We start from the raw sequence: 27,801 nt of genomic DNA, 5'->3' as shown, positions 1-27,801 counted from the left end.
TTTGCTCCCATTACCTTGGTTCCTTTGCCAGTTTTCTCCAGTAAATTCCAGCATTCTTTTGCCTATTCTCTTTACCCCCAATTGCAGTCATCAGTATCAGCAAAATCTTCTTTTGCCATTCCTGTGTTGATTTAGTTCTTGGAATACTTTATACTACTTTATGAATATATGAATGAAAAGTACAACAGCAACTACTAAAAGTCGTACTCAAGCAAAACCAATAAATATCAGAACAAAGAACAGTCCGACAACCACAGTCTGAAGCATGCACTTTAAAAACGTAATAAAGATAAGCGCTTTTGAGTTAAAAAATTTTCATCAGATCTATTTAAAAACACATTGCCTACAACTACATTTAAATAGAAGGTAGTAATCAGTGGCAAGAATCAGCTTAGGATTATTAAGAAGTTTAAATAATGTATTCATTGTATTTAACTGTTTGATTTGCTCTGAATTAACACCAGGCGATGGTACTACATATAGAAATGAATGCTGGCCATTATAAGCCAATTTTTGAATTTGCATATATTGGGGTGTGAGATGTCTCTACAACACTGATAGGTTGAACTGTAGTTTTTTGGACCAGCACATCATCCTTTGTTATGTTTCCAGTTATCTAGCTAAGAGTTTAGACTATTTCTGGATTGTTTTTTAAGAATCATTAGAACAATAACAGCTGAATAATAAAACATGCTTCTTGATTCCTTCTCAATGAACACGGATAGACATCCCATCTTTGATTGGTCAATAATAACCTGTTTCACCTATAACAGTCTATTTATGTTACATCTCTTATTGGCTATTCAAGAGCAGAAAATGGTTTGGATTGGTCTACAATACTGCACCTGACTGAAACTAGTTTGTGAGTGGGATATACTTTTTGATTTGCTCTGAATGAGTACGGATTAAGTTACATTCACAATTGGCCACCTAAGAATACTGACTGTTTCAGGATAAGTATCTAAGAACTGATTAGATTAATAGCAGCTGCACAATGAGATATATTTCTTGATTCATCTTCAATGAATACGAACAGACATTTTGTTTCTGATTGGTTGACAATAGCCTGTTTTATACATAACATTTTATTTGTGCTACATCCTTTATAGGTTGTTTAAGTGTAGAGATTGCTGTGGAGTGGTTTACAACAGTCTATGTGACCAATAGTAGTTTGAGAATGTAACACACTTTTTGATTTGCTCCAAATGAACAGAAATAAGAAGTTATGTACCTACCATAACGTTCCATGTTAGTTGTCTTCTCTCGCCTTCTTTCTTGCTTGATGGGTTCGGAGCCGATCCTCGGCTCCGACTCGGCACTTGCTAAGCTCGAGAGTCACTTTTACCAGCTCGAGGCAGCCCCATATCCCATGATGCAAGGCGGTAAGTACCCAGATCTCGTTTGATGACAAAGGGCAATAGCACCAAGCATAAAAACACTTCCAAAAGGAAGAAAGAAAACTTACAGGATGGAAGAAGGACCAGGTCTGAATGGTCTTCAGCATAATAATTTCTTATAGAAAGGTCTGTCCAGGCCTGGGGAAGGAGGGAGGGTCAAGAAAGAAGGCGAGAAGACAACTAACATGGAACGTTATGGTAGGTACATAACTTCTTAATGTTAAGTTGTCAATCTCGCCTTCATTCTTGCTTCTTGCCTCTATCCTGGGTGGCTCAATGGAACAGACTCTTGAGGACTGTAGAGCCAAAACTGGCTCTGTCCCTGGAGGCCAAGTCCAATTTGTAGTGGGAAACAAAAGTATGAGGAGTGGCCCAAGTGGCCGCTGCACAAATAGTGTCTAAAGGAAGTCTAGCTTGAAAGGCTGTAGAAGTAGCTAAGCTCCTAGTTGAATGTGCTTTAGGTTTTGAGCACAGCTGTTTTCCCCTGAGCAGATAAATTTCAGAGATGACCAAGAAAGCCATCTAGACAAGGTCACTTTAGAAACAGGAAGGTCTTTCTTATTATCCGCATAGGAAACAAAAAGTTGATCAGATTTCCTAAATTTTTTTTTTGTCCAAATAATATCTGAGTTGACGGTGGACATCAAGATAATGTAGTTTTTGTTCGGCTCTGTCTGAATAGTTTGGGAAAAATACAGGAGATCAATGGATTGATTCAAATTGGTCTTTGAGGCGACCTTAGGCAAAAAGGTCGGATTAGTTCTCAATGATACTCTGTCTTTGTGAAAAACCAAATAGGGGTCGAACCGATAGAGCATGAAGTTCAGACACCCTCCTGGCCGATGTAATAGCCACTAGGAATAAAGTTTTCCAAGAAAGAAATTTCAGGGAACAAGAAACAGCTGGCTTGAAGGTGGGAAGAATCAAGGATGTCAGCACTAAATTTAGATCCCACTGAGGAGGAGGATTCCTGATTGGAGGCTTTAGCAGGAAAATTCCTTTCAAGAAGGCCCTGCAGAGCCTATGGGACATAATATTGTGATCTGCGATCCCGACATGAAAGTTCGAGATAGCAGCCAATTGAACTCTGACTGTGGAAGAAGAGGAGCCTGCATGAAAAATCTCTGCTAAGAAGTCCAGGACTGCCTGAACAGGGGCAGTGAAAGGATCAATACTCTTGGCCTTAGCCCAATAAGAGAAACGTTTCCATTTGCTTGTATAAATCCTCCTGGTAGAGGATTTTAAAGTGGATACTATGATGTCTCTAACTGGGTTAGAGATCAAAGGAAGCCTGGCTAAGAAAGGAAGTGGAGCAACCATGCTGTGAGGTTGAGAGAAGGGATAGACCGGTGCAGCTGACCGGATTGGTGAATCAGAAGATCTGGCACTGGGTCCAGATGCCACGGCTGCATCAAAAGGTGATGATGGAGGAACGGGAACCAAACTTGTCGAGGCCAGTAAGGGGCAATGAGAATCAATTTGGCTCTCAAACGGTTGCCTTCTGGATAACTTGAGGGATCAGAGGAAATGGAGGGAAGGCATAAAGAAGTCCCTGGGGCCAATCCTGGGTCAGAGCGTCTCTGGGGGGATGGCCTGGAAGAGGGAAGAGAGAGAAGAAGTCTGGGCATTTGCTGTTTTGGGGAGTAGCAAAAGATCGCAACATGGACGACCCCATTCCAGAAAAATCTCTTCCGCTATAGATTGCTTGAGAGACCACTCGTGAGGCATGAGAATAGCTCTGCTCAATCTGTCCACTACAATGTTGGTTTTCCCAGGGATATGCGTTGCTACCAGAAACCGATGAGAGGAGATTGCCCATTGCCATAGTCTGAGCGCTTCGACACAAGGGGTAGGACTTGGTTCCGCCCTGTTTGTTGATATACCAAACTACAGACATGTTGTCTGTGTGGACTGCAATTGTCCCTACGGGAAGAAAGTCGTTGAGGGCTTGCAACGTTAAAAGCACTGCTCTCATCTCCAGGACATTTATGTGCAGGTGGTATTCGAACGGCTGCCACGTCCCATGAACCATCCTGCCCTGATAATGACCCCCCCACCCGATCAGGGAGGCATCCGTGGTGACAGTGGCTACCGGGGATGGGGGTACAAAGTGTCTGCCTTGGTGAACCTGGGGAGATGTGATCCACCAAGCAAGATGATCTTTGCAAGTCTGTGTCACCAGAATCTGGTGACGCATTGGAAGTTGTTGGTATGACCACTGTGTGAACAGCATCCACTGAAGAAGGCACATGTAGAAGTGAGCCAGGGGAAGAAGAGTAATGGCCGCAGCCATGAGGCCTAATACCTTTAGAACCATTCTGGCCTGTACTTTCTTGTTGGCCAGAATGATCCTGACTTGACTTTGAATGTCTGAAACTCTTTGATCTGTAAGGGTAGCTGACATCCGAACAGTGTTTAAGTTTGCGCCTATGAAAGTAATAGACTGGCAGGGCGATAAGGATGACTTTTCGAAGTTTATCGAGATGCCCAAAAGAGTACAAAGCTTTATTGTGTAATCCCTGGCTTGAATAAGCTGATGCCTGGTGGTGGCTGAAAGGAGCCAGTCGTCGAGATACGGAAACACCTGGAATCCTTGACGTCTCAGGTGAGCCGTGACCACTGCCATGCATTTGGTGAACACTCTGGGGGCTGTAGTGAGACCAAAGGGCAGGGCTCTGAACTGGAAATGACTGGACCCCAGCCGAAAGCGGAGAAATCTCCTGGAGCATCTGTGGATTTTGATGTGATAGTACGCATCCTGAAGATCTATTGAGCACATCCAGTTGTCCTTCTGTAAGAAGGGCAGAATTGACTGAAGAGTGACCATTCGAATCTTGTCTTCCTCACAGACTTGTTGAGTCTGCTGAGATCCAATATTGGTCTCCAGTCTCCCGTCTTTTTGGGGACCAAAAAGAACCTTGAGTAGATTCCAGGCTCTGAATGATCTGTCGTAACTGGCTGAATGGCTCTTTTTTGCAGAAGTTTTAAGACTTCTAACTCTGCAATTTCCCTTAGACCGGGTGGTACATCTGGAAGGGAATTTGAGTGATAGAAAGGACTTTCCTCGAAAGGAATTTTGCAACCCTCGGATATGATCAACTGTACCCATCTGTCTTGAGTGAGGGAACGCCAGGCTTCTGGGTACAGCGATAGTCTTCCCCCGACTGCCTCCAAGGATGGACAGCCGGGCAACATCTCAGGGATGCTGAAAGGGCTTGTCAGAGAGAGGCTCTCTGTTTCCTGGTTTTGGACCCCTCTGCCTCTAGAGCGCGTCTGTTGTTGTTACCCCCTCTGCCTCTAGGAGTAAACTGACCACGTGAATCCGGCGTGACTCCTTGGGATTTGCGGAACCACATTTTGCCACCTTTCTGTCCTTTGGGGTAAGGTCTAGAAGGGGTGGAAAACGGACTCCTATGGCAGAAAGAGTCTTGCCGTCCTGCTCACACCTGGTCAAAGTTTCCTTCACTTGAGGGCCAAACAAACCTGACCCATCAAAGGGAGAATTTGTGAAGGACGCCTTAAAGGGATCTGCAAAGTCACATAGCCGCATCCAGGCTTGGCGCCTAAGGGCCACATCTGTGCCTGCGGCCCTACTCTCTCCATCAGCATCATATGATATAAGCTGCATGGAGGAGTTTGCAATGCAATTAAGGGTTCCTAGCTGCTAAGCAATTTTTCCTGAGCTCCTGCAGCTGTAGGATCCTGTACAACATCACCTAGCTCCTTAAGGATATCCCTTTAGAGTCTGGTGAAGTGACATAGGTAATTCAGCGAACGCATAGCAAAGGTCGCTGAGGAAAACATCCGCTTACCGTACCTATCCATGGTCCTAGAGTCCTTATTAGGAGGATGGACGGGCACGGAAGGATCTGCAAGTTCCTTTTGGTGGCAGCAGCCACCACCATGGCATCAGCGGGACACCCTTAGTGAGGAATTGCTTATCACACGGGCAGTAATAAATTTTGAAGGCCTCCTAGGGACTGGCTCTACAGAGTCAGGAGCAGCCCACGCCTTCGGGCAATAACTTGCATAAGGGGTTGAAAGGCGGAGACACCCAGGAGGTGGAGGGCCGAGATCCAAACGCCTCTAGGTATACTGACTCATCCTCAGAGGGATTATTGGTGGGCCAGTTTCCCTCTGTTTAAGAAGTTCTAGGATGTCTGAGAAGGAGACATCCTCAGAGGGGATCTTGGGGATCCCTCTGACTCATCTAAGTCAGTATCTGAAGTGATAGACTCGGGGAGTCTATATGTTTCCTCTTACAAGTCCTCTTTCTAGGAGGATCTCCCGAAACATCAGGAGAATCCTCGGAAGAGGGGATATTCCCAATGGGGAAACCTGAGGCGGAGGATCTCTGGGTCCTGTAGCAAGAGAAGTGGCAGAGATGTCAACAGGCACTACAGAGGGAGGAGCTAAGGGAACAGACTGCTGGCTGATACCAGTGGCCAGCACACTCTTCATCACCTCGAATGCTCCCTCCCAGGAAGGTCCGAGAGAACCCGTTCAAGAGCTAGGAACTCCAGGGACCACCGAAGGGAAGTCTCCGAGGCAGATGTCGGAGCCGAGCTCACCAAGGCCGAGGCTCCAAGGGGAAGAGCGGGTTCAGACAAGGGTCCGATGCCACTCACCCCTCGGAGGAGACCATGGAAGCCCGCCACCGAATCCCTCTAAGGAAGGTCTCAAGAGGAGATAAGAGTAGAGGCTGAAGGAACAGAAGGGGTATCTGTCCTTCAGCCGTAGCAGTAACCATTCGAAGACTCCAACTCCAAGCTCTGGGGTAGAGTTGAAGGAGGAACTGCAACGGGTGTGGACCAATAGCCGTCTGTTGAGACGGACTATGTAACATTTGGGCCAGTGCCTGTGACTTAAGTAATCTACTGACCACTCTCTAAATCATGGTCAGAAAGCCTGGATGACCTTGAAGATCGGCTCCGATGGCTCCGTTCTGAGAGGAGAGGTGAAGCCGAGCCGAAGTATTGGCTCCAAGGAAGGAGACCTAGACCTCTTCCTCGATGGAGCCATCGGAACCGATGAAACTATTGAACCTGTCGGAGCCGACAACTTATCGGAGCCGACAGGTAGCTCGATGCATCGGCTCCAGCCAGAGCCGATACAGCCACAAAGTAACGGTGTCGGAGCCGATCGGAGCCGACACCGATGCCTGAGCCACATGGTGGTCGGAACCGATCGGCGCCGACACGGTGGTCGATGCAGAATCGGCACCGATAGCCATCGGTGCCGAAGGCTTAGTTAAGCCAGAATCGGCTCCAGCCGAGCCGATCTCGACTTAGAACGAAGTCGGAGCCGAGGCCGCAGGCTTGGACACAGAAGCCTGGGCCTTGGAAGACTTAGCAGTCTTGTATGGAGCCGACTTAGCCGGAGAGCCCTCCTGCTTAAGAAGGCCCCTCAAAATCAACTTATTCCTTCTTTCCTGCAGGACTCTCTGGCTGAAAGAATGACAAATAGCACAGGAGTCCTGCAGGTGAAGAGGCCCCAGGCAGTACAGGCAAGAAGTGTGACCGTCTGTCAGAGACATTTTCTGACAGCACGAGTCACACTTCTTAAAGCCTGAGACCCTTTCTTCAGACATGGTGCACACACAGACACACACACCAGTCAAAGAATTTAAATTAAATATACCAAAAGGTATAACTAAAAAACACACACACACACCCTAACAGGGGGGGGGGAGATGGGATGGGAGAAAAGTCTGACTAAAAAAATAAGAAGAGACAGAAAATTTTCTGTCAGAAAATGTTTAAAACTAATTTAAAACTAACAATAAAGGGTTTTTTAGTAAAAAGGGGCTAAAATAGCGAAGTAGTAAGTCACTTACCAGGAGCTGGTAAAAGGAGGACCTCATAAGCGAAGCGGCAAACGAGATCTGGGTACTTACCGCCTTGCATCATGGGATATGGGGCTGCCTCGAGCTGGTAAAAGTGACTCTCGAGCTTAGCAAGTGCCGAGTCGGAGCCGAGGATCGGCTCCGAACCCATCAAGCAAGAATGAAGGCGAGATTGACAACTTAACATCTAATTTCTGCTATTGATTGGACAAATACTTTTTTACATTGATTGGTCTAGCATTTTATTAAGACCAATAATATTTTATTCATGCTATTTTTCTGATTGGCTACCACAGGGCATAGATTGCCTCAGATTGGTCTACAATAATTTAATTGACAAACCATTCTATACAATGAATATTTATTTAAACTTCTTATAATCATGAGCAGATTCTTGCCACTGATTGACTACAGCTACATTTAAATAGAAGGTAATGTGTTTTTAATAGATTTGATGAATAATTTTTAACTCGAAAGCACTTACCGTTATTATGTTTTGCTTTTTATTAAAGGTCTATGCTTTGGTCTGTGGTTGTCGGGCTGTTCTTCGTTCTGACTTTATGAATATGCTATTCTGTATAACTGTTGTTATTCTCCTAAGGATCTGCATTCAAAATTCCACTTCTTATTTCTTGAGCTCCCTCCTGTTTTATATCATCCCTTTCCACTTTGATCTATAGCTTTCTGATTGGGTTATGTATAGGAGCCTTAACTGTATAGCTCTAAAGTATCCATTCAAATCAGGTAATCCCAAATTATGTTCTGTTGGAAGGATCAGCTTAACCCACTTGACTCTCGCCGTCTTCCCATCCCAGGCAACAACCTTCAGCTCTTTTTTAATTGCTCTCCACAACTTCTCTGGTTGATAAAATATGCCTGACCTGTACATAAAACTAAAGGGGCTAAAACATTTTCACTGTTTGTATCTTGATATCCATATCAATAAACAAGAGCTTCCAGTTTCTCACTTTTTGTATTATCTTTTGTTTAGTCTCTTCCCACATATCCTTGGCTGCCATAACAGAATCCTTTTGAACCCATACTCCTAAATAACTCATGTTATCATATTCCTATAAATGTGGGTATTGCTGAACCAATTTGTTACATAGTTTACAGCTATAGCCTTTGATTTATCTTCATTAATTTTACATCCCGAAAAAAACATGAAACTGTCTCAGAATGTTCCACAACATTGAAATGTTCCTTTCTGGTTTTATGACATACAAAATAGTATCATCTACAAATAAAGCCAACTTTTCTTGATTACCATACCAATTATATAATTGGATTTCATAGCCCCTTGTTTTCTTTGCCAGTGGGTCTTAATATAATGCAAATAATAAGTAAAAGACCACTCTGAATAATCCAACAGGGAATAAAAACTGGAACTTATCTCACCAAAACGTTTATTTATGCTTTCGTCAAACAGACTTCTTCAGAATTACTTAATTTTACTTAACAGAAAGATAGTACTAAGATTGCCCCTAGAATTTCTATAGTTAGCAAAGGTAATGGGATGGTTAAATGTGGTAATTGTAAAATATTTCAGTATATCTTAGAGGGTCCTTTTATTAATGTTGAAAAGTATCCCCAAGTTTTAACTGTACCTGGTAGATTCAATTGTAGAACTATTGGAGTGGTTTATATTGGTATATGTTCTGGATGTAGTGCATTCTATGTAGGGATGACTACTAGGCAGCTACAAGAATGTATTAAAGCACATCTCTATAGTATTAGGAGAAAAGACAAGAAAAATGCATTATGTAAACATTCTGTAGAGTGTAGTGGTTACAAAACAATTTTGTTTTCTATTTTAGAGCAAGTTTTAGGTGATTTTCGAGGGGGTGATTTTAAAAAAACATGCTGGAAAGGAGAAGTATTTTAGCAGTTATAATTGGGAGCAGACAAAAAACAGGGCTAAATGATGATGTGAATACTAAATGTTTTTTTAAAATATAAAAAAATATATATTTTGAAATAATAATGTATTATTTATATGTTTTGTTAATTAATTGGTTTATTGTTAGAGTGTTTTTATTGGTTGAAATGAATATAAATATGTGATATTTTTAAGGTTAAGTAGTTCTGAAGAAATCTGTTTGACGAATGTGTAAATAAACATTTTGGTGCGCTAAGTTCCAATTTTTATTCCCTGTTGGATTATTCAGAGTGGTCTTTTATTTGATGTGGACTTTTGCCAGGCCACAGTCAGATTCTGTATTATTTTTGTTGTAATGCAAATAATAAAAGGGAAAGAGGACACCCATATCTGGGTCCTCTCTTCAGACAAAACTTATCAGAGAAGAACCCCCTCCTTTAATTTTTGCCTCCGATTCCTCATATATCCTCCTAATTAACCTTATTAGTGTGTCAGGAAATGCAGATGTTTCCATAGCCCTGTTCATAAAGTTCCAGCTTACCCTGTCGAATGCTTTCTGTGCATCAAGACCCACCAACAGCAGTGGTATTTTCTTACATTTTGCTTCCCTCTGGATCATCATTGTTGTACTAATGTTGTCAAATGTTTGCCTCCATTCCATAAAACCACATTGATCCATATTTATCAATCCTGGCAATACCTTTGCCATTCTTTTAGCCATTATCGAAATAAACACTTTATAATCATGGTTTATAATTGAAATGGGCTTATATGAAGCTGGATCTGATAAGTCTTTACCATCTTTAGATATTACAGCCACCACAGCTTTCTTCCAGGATGTTAGTGTGTTCCCTCCTTTTAAAATACTGTTAATCAAACCTTTCCAGATCTGTATCACTTTCTTCCTACCTAGCTTCCAAACTTCCACAAGAATACCGCCTATTCCTGGAGACTTTCCTGTAGATTAGTTATACATTACCATTTTTATCTGTTCTCCTTCTATCCTGTCAATAGTTGAGCCTCATCTACCTCTGAGCTTGGCATATTTAATTAATTTGCAGATTTCTCTGCCTTATACATATTTTCATAAACTTTCCAAAATATTTCTAATACCTCTGTAGGATCTCTGGTTATTTTTTCTTGTTATAGGCTCCCTAAGCTTGGCAACAACTTTTCTGCTTTCTGTTGCCTGAGTTGTTTTGCTAAAAGTTTTTGTGCTCTGGATTTATTTGTTTAACAGCAATCTTTGTAAACTCATGCATATTATCCAGGTAGTCTCTTATTTTATGTTCAGCACTGTGCAGTTGCACAACTTCTTTCTCTGTGAGATTCCACTTATTCTGCAATACTTTAACCTTTCTCAGTCCCTCAAAGTAATTTTTGTTACTTCTTAACCATATCTTTTTCTTTTATTTCTACCCTATCTTTAAACTTGGTTTTCACTTTATCCCACTGTCTAGCTATATCTTCTGAAGAAATTTATATCTTCCCTAATAACTTCCACTACCCATTCCTTAAATTCGTCTCTTTTTAACAGATGGGGGAAAGTGCCAGTTCCTGATTTTTACTTCATTACCCTGCAATTTTATCTTGGTTATTATTGGCATGTGATCTGAAATAGTTATTTGATGTGTATCAAAATAGTCAATTAAATGCACATTTTCCTCTGAAATATAGTTTGCCTACCTTAATCCAGTTGTCGTACCTTGGGGAATAATATGTAAATTCTCTGAGTCCTAGTACTGAATTCACATCTTCCATACCAAATATTTTTATAAATTTCTTCAAAAAACCTACCCTCTTTTCTAATATTTTTCCTTCTAGGCACTCCAGATACATCCTCAGGGTTGTAAATCAAATTCCAGTCCCACCTATAAGTAGTATTCCCTGCTGAAAGCTGAGTATTTCTCACATCATTTTCTTAAGCTCCATAGTAGAAGTTTTATGTTTAATATACATAATGCCAGTGTTATCCTCCTCCCTTGACAGTCGCCCCTTACTACCACAAATTTACCATTGTTATATTTTCCCTCTTCTATAAACTACTGGGGCTTCTCTAGCAATTAATATAACTACCCCCTTTTCCTTTGTCCCAAATATTCCGCTGAGTAACCATCCTGAAATCCTTTATTTATCAAAGTCACATGTTGAGTTCTTTCCAAATGTATCTCCTGTAGTATTGCTATTTGTACTGTATTGCTTAATATAGTTCACCACTCTTTCTTTTTTGTATATACCTAAAAAAATTTCATGTTCCAAGATAATATGTAAAGTGCCACCAATATGAAAAGAATTTATTATTATTCCACCTATTTTGTATGACAGCTTTAAAAATGTCTATTTTCAGGTTTTGTGTTACTTGCATCCACTAATGTTTGGCAGGTTGATCTTTTATACATTTTCTACTTGTTGTTTCCATTTCAACCTATTTTACATCTTAACAAGACTTTTTGTTTTAATGAAAACCCTTAAAAAAATGAACAAACAGCCTCCTCCCCAGAAAACACCCATAATGTATTAATACAATCACAGAAAACTAAGTACATCTTCAAATAATGAAGGTTTAACCCTCCTAATACCAACAGTTGTCCCAGATTGACAGCCTTACTCATAGGCACTGATTGACTTACTGTTAAAGTTACCCATGCTAAAATGCACAGTACAGCCAGTGCTCCTAATTACTCTAAATGCTGTCTGTCTTTGCCTTATCTCAATATTCCTCTCCCAAATATAGAAAACAACTTGAATGTTTTCAGAAAAAATGAACTTTTAGCCTTAAAAGAAAAAAGTATTCTGGGGTTTATTGCCCTCTTATTAGTTTGTCTCTGTGGAAACATAACAGTCAGGTGTGTAGATGCCTTAAGCTACAAGCTTCTCATGTTACATTTATTTGCTAAAGTAAATCATTTAATTAAATTCACTGTTCTGTTATTTACTTGCTTCCATTTAAAACTTGTCATTAGATCAAGCCAGGGGCCTTAATCCAGTCATTCTCATATGCAAAAGTAGAGAAAACATGTCAACTCCACTTATATCACTGCCTACATACTTTTACACCCCATCCCCCACATCAACAACCCAGGATTACAGTTTATTAACTTAAACATGCTTTTGGCCCAGCCTTTCCTCTCTTTATACGGTGCAATGCTTAGATTTCTTAAAACTAAAAAGGAAGAAAGAAAAAAGAGAAGAAACATACAATAATGACTGAAAATGTTTTACTATATATCAGTTATGCCATGAAACATTTAATAAACATACTGTTAAGAACAAGTATTGATTTACTTACCATTATCTCTTCCCTTCCCTTTAATGGCCTTCAAATATTAATGACATGAGGTTGGGCAAATGCTTTGGAGTTTACAGATTTAACAAAGTCAAGAAAACTCCAATTGTTCCATTTTTTCCTGTTCATCCATATTTATTTTACAAATATGACTGATGCTTTGTAATACCACATTTATTCATTAATTTCTGTGTTGCTGATTTCCTTCTTTCGACTCCAGTCTGTGGTTCTTTTCCAGCATACTCTGTGTTCTTCTCCTCAGCTCCTGTGCTTTTCTCTGCCTCTCAAGCATTTTCCTTTGGAACTTTGGAAAAGATTTAATTGGCCAAAGTCTCTCTGTGAGCTTTATTATCAGGAGAATAAGAAGCGGAGGAGTCCCCTTCTATTTGATAGGTCACTTTTTGTTGGACAAACTATTGAATTTCTTCCCTAGCCTGTTCTGCATCAGAGATGTCTTTAATCCTCCAGGAACAGATATTCTGAAGATAGCTGGATACAGCAGCTTGAATCTCACACCTGCCTCTTGACATTCCTTGATTGCAGGAATAAATGTGCTCCTCTTCTGTCTGGTGTACAGTGAATAATCATTTTCCATAAACATTCTACTGTCTCCAACTTTTAAGTAGTTTGCTCTAACAGTTTTGTCAGAATCAACTGTTTCTGTTGGTAGGATTGCATCTTTACTAATACAGGTATTGGCTGCTTTCTCGTGAATAAGTTTGGAGCATACACACAGTGTGCCCTTTCAGTTAACAATTCCTGCTGTGGAATATCAGTCCCAGTTACTTATTTGTGCTTTCATAACATTAATACAGTCAGCTCCTTCAAGTTTCTGTGGTACAGAAGAAAATCCCATGTTTTCCCTGAGTGCTGTGTCTTCTAACTCCACTATTTTTTGAAACATCGCTTCATGAGCAATGTCACACTCAGCCAGCCTTTTCTTCATTTCAGCCTCTGATTTTTGCAATTTTATCAGTTCATATGAATATCTCTTTAAAGCTTCTTCCATTTGTCCAGCCTTTTGTTATTTGAGTCGACATACTTGTTCAGTGTTTCATTTACTTTGAAGAGCCCTGAGCACATTTGATTTATTTTTTCGTCTAGATTACTGGAAGCCATGTCCTGTACCAAAGATGGATCTTAAACTGCTTTTTGCTGAACAGCTGGATGATTCTTCCCAGTCACTGTTTTCTTCTCACCTTTTGTGGTTGATTTGCTTTCGGGTTCTGTAAATTTCTTCTTTGCTGGCCTGCAGTATACTTGGTATCAGGTAACATAAATTTACCCAAAAAAACATTCACTGGCTCTGTTTCCTTAGTTTCTAATTTCACACAGACAACTGAAATAAAGATGTTAGTCAGTAAACAGCCATCTTGGAAGTCCAATTACATAGGATAATATTGGACTTCCAGACACAAGCTGTGTGCACTTTAATAATTGGCAAAGGTGTATACAATTATCATATGACACTTCCAGTCACACATGTATCTGTTGTTTAGTTTTCTTAAAGCTGCATATCCAAAGTCCCAGCTGTATTTGTATATAGAGAGAGAAAAACCTGACTAAGCTTCAGATAACCTGAGTTTGATTTGTGGCTCTGGCACTGGAAGAGAAGGGCAGGGAAGGGTGAGAGTCAGTGGCCAGTGCCAACTTGTCCATCCTGGGGGAAGGGAGTGATGGTTCTGGTCAAACTATCACTATTATGCAGGGGGAGACTTTCAGGCAGTGAATATGATGTGAGCATGGTCAAGTCAAGCCAGTGAACCATGTATAGCATGTGTATGCACCTGATGGGAAACAGCTTAGCTGTGCTTTCATAGTGACATGGGTGTTTGAGTCATCCACAAGGGGTGGGATTATGACATAAACAGAAAAAGTCCTGATGGGTGCCAACATGATAGCTCTGTATCTGTCTTTCATCTCTGAGGGAATAAAAGACTGGGAACAGCTTTTTTCATGAAAGGGACATGTGGGCCAGTAGACTGCAAGAAGCTGATGTTCGACAGGCAGTGTAGAACCTAAATAAATAATTTGCCTTTCCAATATTAATATAAAACCTTACATGCATGTCAGCCAGTGCATATTAATAGAAGTTTAAACTATGAGCGTCTATTCTTTCAGCAAATACAATTCCATTAAATGGAAACCCAATACTGGACAAAAGAAGGAACACCAAACTACTCATGACTGATGAAAACAGACCCCTTTCTTTAATAGTATTAACGCAAACAGAATGGTATAACACATTGTTTGTGTCTTTCAGATTTTCCCGGTTAGGGGTCGCCACAGCGGAACTCTGGTCCGCTAATGATTGGTAGTGGATTTTTTACGTACTGGGTTACCAGCCCTGACGCACAACCTTCAACGAAGGCACGCCCCATTCACGTATGCCTCCACACAGAAGATGCTCTAGCTGAGAATCATGCCAGAAAACCATATATAAGTTATTCTACATATATAGTTGCATCTATATGATGCTAAGTCTGTTTCTTTGATACTTGGATATTTAACAACTATTAGTTATGGATTTCTAATTATTTCTGTGTTGTCATATAGCCAATATCTCACACACTATACTGTTTTCCTAGTCTAATGTCTGACAGCTGTAAAACCAGATGTTGCATTATACATTTATTCGCCTTTGCAGTATATAATGGAGTCCATTATTCCATGTTGCTGTGTACATGTTAACTTCTTTTTGCTGTTATGTTACTTGTACTCACTTCTGAGTTGGGAACTTTTCTCCTCTGTGAGTAGGCTTTGTCCAGAATATAAATACAAAATAAACTCTGTATGTTTTAATAAAGCAGATTAATAACTGTGTAGGAAATGAGTGTATTAAGCTGTAGGTGGGGCCCCCAGAAGCCATAGGGGTTCTAGATGTTCTCAGTACAGTTCTTTAGACCTTTATCATCCATCGACAGTCTGAAGAAAAACCACAATCAAAGAAATTTAGTCTCAGTCTTTGACATTGTTTTTTCCTGCATCCTGTCAACACATCCTAACTCACCAAGACTACACTGTAATAACTGCAGTGGATATAACTGTATTAAGCCTGGGGTCAACCTATGAGATTTCTAGATGCTCTGAGATGCATTTTAGAGTTTTTTAAACAACCTTTTTGTACACCAATGGCCTGAATGAAAACCCTGATTAAGGAAAGAATTTCAGTCTTACTCTTCAACTTTTCTTTTTCCTGCATTCTTTTAATGCATCCTAACTGACCAAGATTACCATGTAATAACTAAACTAAGCTGGGTGGCTTCCAGGCACCCTGAAGCCACGGGGGATATAGATGCTCTGAGGAACATTTTAGAACTTTTTTCCAACCTTTAGATCCAGAGAGGGCCTGAACAAAAATCATACGTGCAGAAAAGAAATTCAATTTTACTTTTTTATTTCAAGGAAGAAGTAAGTTGTATCCAAGTTTTAATGTTCAGATCTGTCCAAACACCAGTTCACAATAAACTAAAAAAAAGCAATGCTTGTGAAGATACATATGTCATATCTGGGAATAGTACCTGCCCCCCCCCCACCTCAATATAAGTAGTTTCGGTGTATCCCCCTTCTGGCAACCCCCAAGCAGTTATAACCACTTATACGTATAATTCAGCCCTCTGATTGTATAAAAGAGGATGACCATGTACTGTACTTCACCACTGTTCCAAATAAACAGTTGCCACACATTAAAATATTGCATATTGCTTCTCATAATCACACAAGTCCTGCAAAGCCACAGCAACAAGCAGCTAGTAATTTTCTTCCACAGAACACAGCCACAGCAGTACCTCCTCTGTCTGTGTGTATCAGGTGTCTAGTGAAGTAGTTCATCTTACTTCTCAAAAATGCACACTAATACTTTTATTCCAGACAGTGACTGTTTAAACTGAGCAAATGACAAGAGGGACAGTTACTTTCATCCTGCTAACCCCAACATACACCCAGCAGTTATTGCCACAACATCTGATGACTGTGTAATATTATTTCACCTCCACAATCCACACATTAAAGTATTCCATTTCAAGTTTCTCCACAAAAATCATAAAGCCAGATTAATCTGACCAAAAATATCTGGTTGATCAATTGCAACCATTATTGTAAAAACAGTAATAACATGTAACAACATTCCCCTTATCCCTGCTGACCACACAAATTACAAAGCCAGAAAGTTTACCCAAAATATCTGTCTTGATTACTGCCAGTTTTATTCTAAAAACTGTAATAACCCGTCTCAGCACCATTTCCCTCATTCTAACTGTCCACACAAATCACAAAGCCAGAAAAGTTGCCCAAAATGTCTGGTTGATCAATGCCAGCATTATTGTAAAAAGAGTAATAGCACTTCTCACAGCAGCATTCCCCTTATCCCAACTGCCCGCACGAAGCCAGAAATACTCCCCACAATATCCGCTTGATCACTGTCGGCATTATTGTAAAACCAGTAATAACACTCATCCCATCATGCCATTCCCCAATCCCAGCTACACACACAGATCACAAAGCCAGAAATGTCGAGCAAATATCCACTTTATCACTGGCAGCATTATTTTAAAAAGTGCAATCACATTTCTCACAGCGGCATTACTGTCATCCCAGCTGCCCACACAAATCACAAAGCCAGAATTGTCACCCAAAATATCTGGATGATCACTACCAACAATATTGTAAAAACAGTTGTAACACTTATCTTTCCACACTATTCCCCTTATCCCAATTCCCCAAACAAGTCACAAAGCCAGAAAAACTGCCAAAATTATTTGACTGATCACTGCCAGCTGGCAGCAGCAGCATTATTACATTTGTAACTTAAAGTTGTAAGTATAATATTACAGTCATCTCACTGACATCATATTATTCCTCTTTCCAGAATTCTGCAGAATGCCACTGATTTTGGCCTTGGTATTAACAGTCAACTTTATTTCCACACTACAAAAACAAATCACTTCTTCATGTGACTTCATGTCTAGATCTGAAAATTGTCAGATTTCTCTTCCCATGACCTCACAACATTTAAGCTAAAATAACATGGCTTGAACATCAAGTTAAGTAGAGCACCGCCTCTTGGATCACCTGATGTTCCGCTGCATTTTTATTTTTTTTGAGCCGTTGCCTAGTCCACCTGTGCATAAGGCCATCCCTGTGTGTGTGTGTGTGTACATACATGAGTAGATTACTACTTGGTTGTAACAGCAATAGATGAGACACATTTATTTGAAAATAGTTTCCTTTTCCAATTGGTTGGAAAAAAGAATTTTTTTGCAGTCATAATCTCAATAGTGGTACTGTTAAGGAAAGTGTATGTAGTACCTTAATGTGTATGGTCCAGGATCAGGCAGGGTTAGGATTACCATACATGAGTAATACTAGAAAGGGGCATCCATTCTGTCAGTAATGCTGTTTTCCAATTTGGCTGATTGTATTTCATAAATCTAGGTATTCTTTTCTTTTTTCTTTTAAACATCTTTTTTTTTTTTTTTTTAATTTTAGTTAAGATATGTTTTGTTTTAGGTGTTTATATACAGTTGCAGTTCTTTTCATGTGCATATTTTTTATGTGTACAGCTTGTAAAGTTTCAGTTTTGTGTGTACATTCTTGGTTGATGCTATGCACAGAGTAGTGATAAACACTTGACAACTTGACCAATATAGTGTTAAAAATGACTGCACTCTGATGAATTTATGTATCATACTACCTTATTAGTTTACATTGTTTTTAGTTTCTGTATGGGTGCAGGTGGATTCATTGTAGGTTTGGTTTGTCGACAAAGGAATTTGATGCCGCTTTCATTAAAGTTCCATTTTGTTATATGATTATTTACTGTTTTGAGTGTTTTGATGCAGGATTGCTGAACAATGGGAAAGAGAAATTTCTCCTTTTTCCCCCACTGTTGTGCGATATTGGAGTTGGTATAGTTAATGTAGTGGGGGTGTGGGGGACGCAAGGGGACGGAGTCTATCCCCTGCAAAAAAAAATTGTTTTTCTGTTTTTTTTTCTTATTTTGATGTACTTGACTCTACAATGTTGTGGGCCAGTGTAATGTCGATTGATGTAACTCGTGTGCAATGAAGGCAAGTTTAACTGTATATACTTATATATTTATATGTGTGTGTATATGGATCCCTATCAGTTGATCTTGAAATTCATATGATTGAGACCATATGATCGAGTTTTTGAAAACTCAAAGCTTTTGAATGGAGATTATGGTGCAGAGAGGATCAGGAAAGTTACCCTTTTCTTCACTATATTGCAGTCTCAGAGTTGGTATATCTAATTTGCAGGGGGTGTGGAGGGTGCAGTGGGGCTTGATCCCCTGCATAAACATAAAAAAGTAGATTTTTGTAGTTTTTTTTTTTTTTAATATTCAAGTTTTTGGAAACTTGATCACATGATCTCATCCGTATGAATTTCGAGTTTCTGAAAACTCGACTATCTGACATAGATCCAAATATATATATATATATATATATATATATATATATATATGTGTGTGTGTGTTTGTGTGTGTGTATATGTGTGTGTATATATATATATATATATATATATATATATGTGTGTGTGTGTATATGTATATGTATATATATATATATATATATATATATATATATATATATATATGTGTGTGTGTGTTTGTGTGTGTGTGTGTGTGTGTATATATATATATATATATATATATATATATATATATATATATATATATATATATATATGGGTCTATATTAAATTCTCGAAAGCCGACAATGTTGAATCTGACATTGTCAACCCGAGAATAGCGAAAGTGCAGAACATCAAACGGTAAACGGAAATCTCCGTAAGGGGAGATTTCCGTTTACTGCAATGTAGTGCAGTCTTGGAGCTGGTATATTTAAGTAGCGGGGGGTGTGCCCTGCCTACACTCTTTAGGTTTTTTTTGTTTGTTTTTATTTTTATTTATTTATTTATTTTTTACGAACATTCGATATTTTAACAGTTCGATCACTAAAGGTCGACCTTTAGTGGTTCGAACTGTTAAATGTTCGATGTTCAAATATAGACCCTATACATATATATGTACACACACACACACACACACACACACACACACACACACACACACACACACACACACATATAAAGAATGTAGCTTATTACACATTACCCTATCATCATACCATGCTGCCAGCCAAGTTCTGAAAGCTATTAGTCTACTTGAAATGCTGACATTCTATATCTTGTGTTTTTATTTCCTTGATAGAATACCCTTGCTTCCCTGTTTTTTTAAGATGGTATTTTTACTAAAGGATGTCTTTGATTTTCTTAACTAAGATATGCAGAGCTGTTTCCTTCTGAAACTGTTACTGAATTTTTAATGAGCTGTTTCCCTAATAAGTGCATTACAGTGATTCAGTCTCGTAAAATAGGGTCCCTATTAAATCATCGAATGTTTCAAAGTTCGAATGTCAAATGGTCGACACCATATGATCGAACTTTGAAAAGTTCGAAGGTGAAAGGCAAGGGTTCCATATGCGCAGATTGGGAAAATTTCCCTTTTCTGCACTGAAGTGCAGTCTCAGAGTTGGTATATTTAAGTAGGGGGTGTGGGGGAGTTGCAGGTGGGCTTGCCCTTGCTCAGAGCGTTAAGGTAAGTGTTTTTTTTTTTTTTTTTTTACGTTTTTATTATATATTCGAAGATTCAAGTTTCTCTCATGTTGTCGAAGATATGATGTTCAAAATTTTGAAGCTTCGAATATATAATATAGACCGTAGTATGGCCATCTATGGCTCATATATATTCATCTGATTGGTAATATGTGAAAATGAAGTAATGTTTAGTTCTGTTAGCTAAACCTCTGAAGTACTTTGCATCCATAATGTTATGACTGTACCATCGTAGATCTGAAATGAAAGTAAAAACAAATGTTTTGTTATGTGGAGTATATTTTATGTAGCCTTGCATTCCAGTTTGTATTTGTGTGGCTTAGTATAATTTAGGAGGAGAAGGGTAGTAGTTGACAGCACTTAACTTTGTAGAATGTCTTGAGGTATATCGAGGTCAAGAGAGAAGAATGATTGATGCCTTTTTATGCTGCATAAACAACTTAAACTGATGTTTTTTGTTCCTCTGCAGGAATATGAGAATTTGGAAAAAGAAAATAGATCTCTAGTGGAAGAAATAAAAGGACTCAAGGAAAATGTAGCATTTTGGGAGAAGGTATGCAAGGAACATGAATCAAAATGTTTTCTCTTTCCCCCAGATCTTAAAGAGCTGGGCAGCTTACTCCACCCTGCATCAATTTTTTCAGGAACAGGATTTTCTCAAGAATTATTGAGTGATCTTTTCAGTTCTGACGATTTAAAAAACTTGATCGGAGAGTGCTTCTGAGAACATGTTATTTATTAACTTTTATTCTGGTGCTGTGGACTATTGCTGGTGCCATGGACTATTAATGGTAACCTAATGGAATCTGAAGCACTGTTCCTGTGTTAGAGGTTGTGCTAATGTACAAAATAAACTTTTTGCAGGGTTCAGACTACATTGCATTAAGTGTCATAGTCCACATTTGTCTTTCCAAGTTGATGTATCCTGGAGGTAATGAATGAATGAAAGAAATGACGTAGGAGCATAAGGAATGCTATCCTGATTTTCTTAGAAGGTAAGAGAAAGGATGGTTTTAGAACATGTTGAGAAGACTGTGTACGTTCCTCAAAGATAAAGTAGACCATGAGACAATTAAAGTTACAGTGGGATGGACTTTTAAGTAGTTTTCCTCTTCCATTTGGAGCAGGATGAATACAGAAGGAAAAACTTTCTGTCCATTTTACATCGAGTATGAAGAGGATGCAGATTTACATACACTTTAACTGGAAGCTTTATCGTACTCCGTTGGCTGTAAATGATACTGTTGAAGGTGTTTACAGTGAGAGATGCTGGAAGGTTTCACAACCTCTTCACTTCAAGTATTCTGTATCAGCAGCATTTGTTGCTGTTAGCCATCTTAACAACTAACCAGTCAACTAAAATTATCTTATCAGAAGTTCAAATTTTTGAGCACAGATCAAAAATAAATTTAAATTTACCATTCAAAATGAATGCTCCCATGGCAAAACAAATTTTGTATGTTTAATATTTCACAATTCTTTCATATGAATTCATTAGTGGTTTCTTATTTGGTACCCTGTTGGAAGTTTGAGACTAGGTTGTATGAATTCTGAAACTGATAAACTTTGTGTGATTCATATGTGGTAGCAGTAAACTGTAAAAGTTGCTATTTTTGCAGGGAGATAGGCATCACTGCACCCAACCCCACTGTTTAGATATACTAATTCCAAGGTAGCTTTACCTTGTAGAAAACAAAATTCTACAAGTTACAGTAGTTTTGGACTTGTATATTCCTGGTAATTGGACTTAAATTTTCTCAGTGCAAATGCTCACACTTAACTGTCCTTGAAATTATGATAGGAATCCTTCTGGTACAGGATGGCCAAATAAAAATACTCATGGCTTGGCTATCATTTTGCCATTAGGTCTGTTGGGATAACTTATTCTGAAAGAGAATTTGAAAAATCAAAGATCAATTTTGTGAAGACCAGTATTTTGTGAGCAGGAATCTGAACAGTCATTTCAAATAAAACATTGTTATTTTTTTCTACAGGAGTAAAGCTCCACATAACTTCAATGTACAGGGGATGATACTAATTTGCATAACATATTGTCAGTGACGAGTCAGCAGATAAGACATATACTTGTAATACTGGCAAGATCAGGAGGATATTGGCTGTAAGAGTGTAACCATATGCATAAATTCATGTTCCAGTAGTGACAGTTTCTCTCAGAAAATGTTCACGTCCCTTCTTTCAGAATTGGTGGAACTTAAATGGCTATTAAAAATCCCTGACAGTTATCAATGGAAGAGTAGTGTTTTTAAGTGTTTCAACAGTTTACACAATAAATAAGAATAATAAAAAAGGAAGATTGCTGTAAATTGTGTATCTTGCAAATCGCTGACAAATAATTAAGCTTATATTTGATTATCACAGGCATTTTTGTACACACTTCCTCACTATATATGCTTAAATTTTCTGTAAAATTTGCTCACTTACCTACTTTGTATTATTTAATAGTGCACTACATCTTCTACCTACATTTTACTTGACCTTATTGCAAATATTTTGCCTATAGCCATAAATTATGCATCCACAAACAAACTGGTTCAACAATACCCTTATTTATGGGAACATGATAAGATTAAATGTTTTGGAGTATGGATTAAGAAGGCTTCTGTCATGACTGCTAAGGATGTGTGGGAAGAGACTAAAGAAAATATAATACAAAAAAACAAGAAACTGGAAGCTGTTGTTTATGGATAGTAAGATACAAGCAGTAAAAGTTTTTAGGCACTAGTCATAAATATGGGTCAGGTATATTTTTATCAACTCGAGGAGAAGTTGTAGACGGTAATTAAAAAATAATTGACGGATTTCTTCTGGGAGGAGAAGCAGGCAAGAATTAATTGGGATAAGCTGATCCTTCTAATAGAACAAGGTCGCTTAAGATTACTTGCTTTGAAGGGATATTTTAGAGCTACAAAATTAAGGCTCATATACATAATACAAGCAGTAGACTATCACTCACAATAGAAAGAGATGATAATGAAGCGAGGGGGAAGTTCAAGAAGTAGAATGAGAGTGGTATTTTGTATGTAGCTCCTTAAAGATCATGATAAGAAACATACATAATATTATATTCATAAAGTAACCAAACTAACTCAACATGAGAATGGAGAAAGGAGATTTTGCCAATAGGGATAACAACAAGTAGGGGTGCAGAAAGTAGGCAAGATGGGGCTGGAATATACTGGACAAAACTGGCAAAGGAATCATGATATTGGGAACAAATAACTAGAGAAGGAAATGTAATAGACTGGGATGAAGACAAGAAGACATTTGGCTTGCAGGCTAGAGACTACCTTCCCTACCAGGGATTGATATTAGACTATAGCAAATAGAAAGGCACAGGGGAATCTTAAGTGAAAGACCTGCTGTGGTAGAGTTTTTAGTTGAATTCAGAACAGAAGCTGCTGTTTAAAAAGGCATAATTAGTAGGGCATATAAAATATTGCAAGATAACTACAAGAATCAATTAGAGGAAGTTAGAAAAGATTAGGAAAAGAGGCTGTAAAAGCAGTTAACAAAATAATAATGGGAGAGCACATGTATAGCTCCCAAGTATGCAACAAACTGCAGAAGGTTTATGATTTTTGCTTGGAAGTATTTGCATGGGTATTTTATACCCAAAGCAGACTTCAAATAATTTTGTAGTAAATGCTGGAGGTGTGACAGGGAATAAAGAGGGAACTAGGAACTTATGTTTTGGGAGTGTAATGAGTTGGCAGATTTTAAAAATTTCCTACACTCTACTCTATTAGAACTATTGGATGAGAAAATGGCTGTAAGTAAGGAAATTATTCTTTTGAGATGGGATACAGGATATGAATTGCCTAGACATAGTAAGACTTTATTAAGTTTAATTTTTTGGATGCCAAAAAAGCAGTTGCTAGAAAATGGGAATCAGAGTCTACACCAACTGTATTTGAAGTATTGAATATTATAAAAGAGATAAGAGAAATGGAAGAGGGTTCTTTAGAAAAGGGAAAGAGCAAATTACTTAGAAGTAAATGGATATTGACGGAACAACACATGCATAATAATGTTCAGGAGGAGGTGTGAAGGCAGGAATTCAGCATTTTTTTTTGTAATGCTGGACTAATGACAGCAGCACAGAAAATATATGTGATGTATAATATATTTAAATGTGAAAATGTTTGTTTAAATTTTTTTTCTTTTCTATTAATGAATATTTATCTGTGTCTTAAGTGATAATTTAATAAAGGTGTTTAGAAAATAAGAATGTTTTTTACTTTTTAATTTATCCTGCTCTGAAAATTGTTTGCCAGGATCTTAGCGTCTGTATTTATCTAAAGTATTAATGACAAGTTTGTCAAGTTTCTCATCTCCCTTTTTCCCAAAAATGTGAAGACTTCATCATACAAACATTTCCTTCCTTGCCCTATTTTTTCAGTCATTCATGTAAAATGTCTAGCGATATCCAGCTAACATTCCAAATCATGCAAGAATTTGTATTCTGTTTATCCAAATCTGGTGTACGTTTCTTCTTGCAACGTTTTTTATTAATTTCCTATCTCCTTAACTTGTCAGTTTTCCTCTTTCTCTTATGCTTTTTGTATTCTTTATTGCTCTTTGCATCCATCATCTTTTTTTACTAAATTAGATTTTTACATAATGTTCTGCAAAACATATAGTTTGCCTTGAATAATCTACCTTTTCTGCTAACAGTTTGTACATATTGTTCTGTTTGTGCATACTCTTAGAAATTGCACGTCTCCCTTTTTGCATTTTATCTTATGCAGTCCATTAAGTTATTCTCTGTAGCTTCAAATGGCTACTCTCATTCTTTATTACCTCTCACTTTCCTATCTGAAAAGTTTCAGGAAAGGCTTAAAATTTCTGACATTGCTTTTCTGTAGTTTTACTGCCTTCTTTTCCCAGATCCTTAGATTCACAAAAGCCACCCGCCAGTGCATTCATGGCTCAAAAGGTATAATTCTGATCGTTCTATAATCTCTTTGTGTAGTAGTTATTTCTTCCATATACATTTTCATTTGTTTTGAAAAATTGTCTTCTGGTCTTCAATATTCTTCCCTCCTCCAACAAATACCACTATTACCACATGATCTGGAAACTCTTTTTGTATAACTCTTCCTGCTTTCACCTTAAACATCTTTCCAGAAAGCAAATCTGGTACTCTTACTACAACTGCAAGAAACTATCTTCATAGTAGGCAGCTAAACAGACTCCAAAAAGCCAAATAGAAGTAATCCAAGAGAAAGAAGCCAGGAGTCTAACCATTTAAAACACTTTAATATTGAAAAGAACAAGAAATATAAAAGCAAAGGTTTCAAATCCTTAGGACTCTTTTTCAATGCATAAATCAATTAATTAGATGCAGGTGTTTTATATGTATTGCCAGCCTATCAAAATGAAATTTCAAAATCACATGGTTTGTCAAATAAAACACTATACAAATATAAGTAAAAAGGATGTATAAAAACATAAAACATGGAACAAAACCATGTGCATAGATTCACAATATAAGTTTTTCTGTAACTATGAATCTCTATACTTATGAATGCGTGGAGTAAAGGTTATATATATATATATATATATATATATATATATATATATATATATATTGCTGTTTGTTTTTGAGAACTGGTTTAATACTATTTTTACTATTCAGGCCTGGTGGTGTCAGTTCTGAAGTAATTGATCCATTTGTACTCCACTAAATCTGTTTGATGAACTCTTATCTTCTCCTCATTTATGTTTATATATTGTCTGTTATACTCTAAATGTAAACGTGTGATCATTGCCAGACTGCATAATGTGCTTACTTAATGCATGTGATTTGATGTTTGACTTTGCCTATGACATAAATAAAACATGCTGGAGAGACTGATGTGAGGTGGAGTTCATCCCTGACCCTTTTCTAGCGACATCTTGATCATTGGATGAAAACTTGTAAATTCAACCCTGGTTTGACCCCTGAATGTTTCTGATGGACAGAAGCCAACCGTTAACTGATCCCAAACTAAAATACCCTCCCACACACATAACCCCTAGATAACTTTTTACTAACATACCCCCACCATATAGGCATCCAGTGGTATTCAAGGACTAAACTGGGTTGGGCTCCATGGCTAAGCTTATAAAGACTCTGGTGGTCGATAGCCTAGTACAAACCTATGAACCTATATAACCAAGAAAGATGTTTTTTGACTTAGATAATGGACCAAATTCCAAAAGATTCGCTCTTGGTGTAAGTCTACCTTGATTCTGAAAGACCTGCTCTCAGTGTAAGTGGTCACTTACATGGAGAACAAATCTTTTGGAACTGGGGCCAATGTTTTAGGGTGAAAAGCATCAGTTTTGTTCCATTGGGATTAATGAGCAGGTTTGAATTTTCCAGCCAGGTTTTGATTGAAGAGAAATAAATTTGAGTGATTTCTTGGAGTCTGGATATTGTGGGGGCTGTACTTATAAATGTCAAATCATCTGCATAGTGTTCTATATTGGCTAGGTCTGTGGCAGTGTAAAGCTTGTTTATAAAACTATAAAAGAGGCCGGGGTCCTAATATAGAGCCCTGAGCGACACCTGTGGTAACTGGGAGAGAGGAGGACAGGTCTTGTTGCCTTCCACATAGATAACTAAGGAATCTTGTAAGGGAGGATTGAGGAAGACCTATAGAAAATAGTTTAGTGAGTAAATGCTGTTGTGGTACAGTGTCAAAAGCTTTAGATAAGTTTATGAATACAGTTGTCACTAGGTTACCATCATTCCTATACTGGTGTTGAAAAGAAGGAAGATGATGGCTGTGCTTTGTGTGATTATTTGACTTTAGGTGACGCAGAAGCTAAGCATGAATACATTTTCAAGTATTTTTGATACGGTGAGAGGATTACAATGGGATTGTAGTTATTAAACTCTGGAGATGTGACACACTTGTGTAAAAGTATAATAAAGGATTTTTACCAGGTAGAAGGAACATATTTGTTTGGATATTGTTCTTTTTATCAGTATCGAGACTTGAAAACCAATTGCATCTCCAGCCATTTTTTAAGTAGTCCAAGGGGAGTTGATCAGCAGCTGGGGTGGTTGGTTTTAACTTATGTAGGAGCTTTTTAATGGTGGAGATAAGTACTGGGCTGAAGTCAAATAGCTGAAGATATTTAGCAGAAGCAACAGGGACTGAAAGGGTAGCTGAGGTATTAATTTTTGTGAGGTACAATATTATCTGTATAAAATAGTTGTCAAACTGCATAGGAAATGAATCAGTAGTATTGCTGGATGTAGGGGTGGAGGTAGTAGTTTGGCTTGGATGTACAAGTTTGTGGATGTCCAAAAGAGTTTTGGGTTGTTTTGATGTTTATTTTGGAGAATGTTGTAATAGTTTTGTTTGTCATGTTTTATTTGCTATAGTGTCCCGTTCATTAGTTGCCTGGAAAGTTAAGACGTATTTTTTTGTTCCATTTTCAACCTACTCTTTCCAAGCTTTGTCACACTATAGCATTAATTTCTTAGTTTGCTTTGTTAGCCATGGTGCAGGATTGGATTTGACCCTTTTGGTACATAGTAGGGCAAGGTTATTGAGAATTTTTAGGAATATGTTATTGAAGTGTGCGACAGCAGAGTCTAAGGGCATAGATTTTAGTATTTTCCAGTTATATTCTGTTAACAAACTTGATAAAAGTATCCTTGTCAAAGTTTTTTGAGTTGCAAACTTGTTTGTAAATTCTATGTTTATCTTGGATATTGTAACTTCTGAGAGTATATGTAGGT

At 38.2% G+C, this 27,801-nt stretch overlaps 1 protein-coding gene across 1 annotated transcript in view; it reads left to right on the top strand.

Annotated features, from left to right (window-relative positions):
* BATF2 (basic leucine zipper ATF-like transcription factor 2) overlaps positions 1–24,155 on the top strand; it is a 134,670-nt gene extending 110,515 nt beyond the window's left edge. Inside the window, exon 3 of the mRNA XM_044075779.1 lies at positions 20,512–24,155. Within this exon, the coding sequence (XP_043931714.1) occupies positions 20,512–20,766 (255 nt within the window). The 3' untranslated portion in view covers positions 20,767–24,155. The remainder of the gene's footprint in view (positions 1–20,511) is intronic.
* The last annotated feature ends 3,646 nt before the right edge of the window (positions 24,156–27,801 follow it).

The sequence above is a fragment of the Protopterus annectens genome, chromosome 6.part1, assembly GCF_019279795.1.
Source record: "Protopterus annectens isolate FY-2018-M chromosome 6.part1, PAN1.0, whole genome shotgun sequence".
NCBI classification, from domain to species: domain Eukaryota; kingdom Metazoa; phylum Chordata; order Ceratodontiformes; family Protopteridae; genus Protopterus; species Protopterus annectens.
Note: the sequence above shows the minus strand (reverse complement) of the source record. Positions and strands in the feature narration are given on the sequence as shown.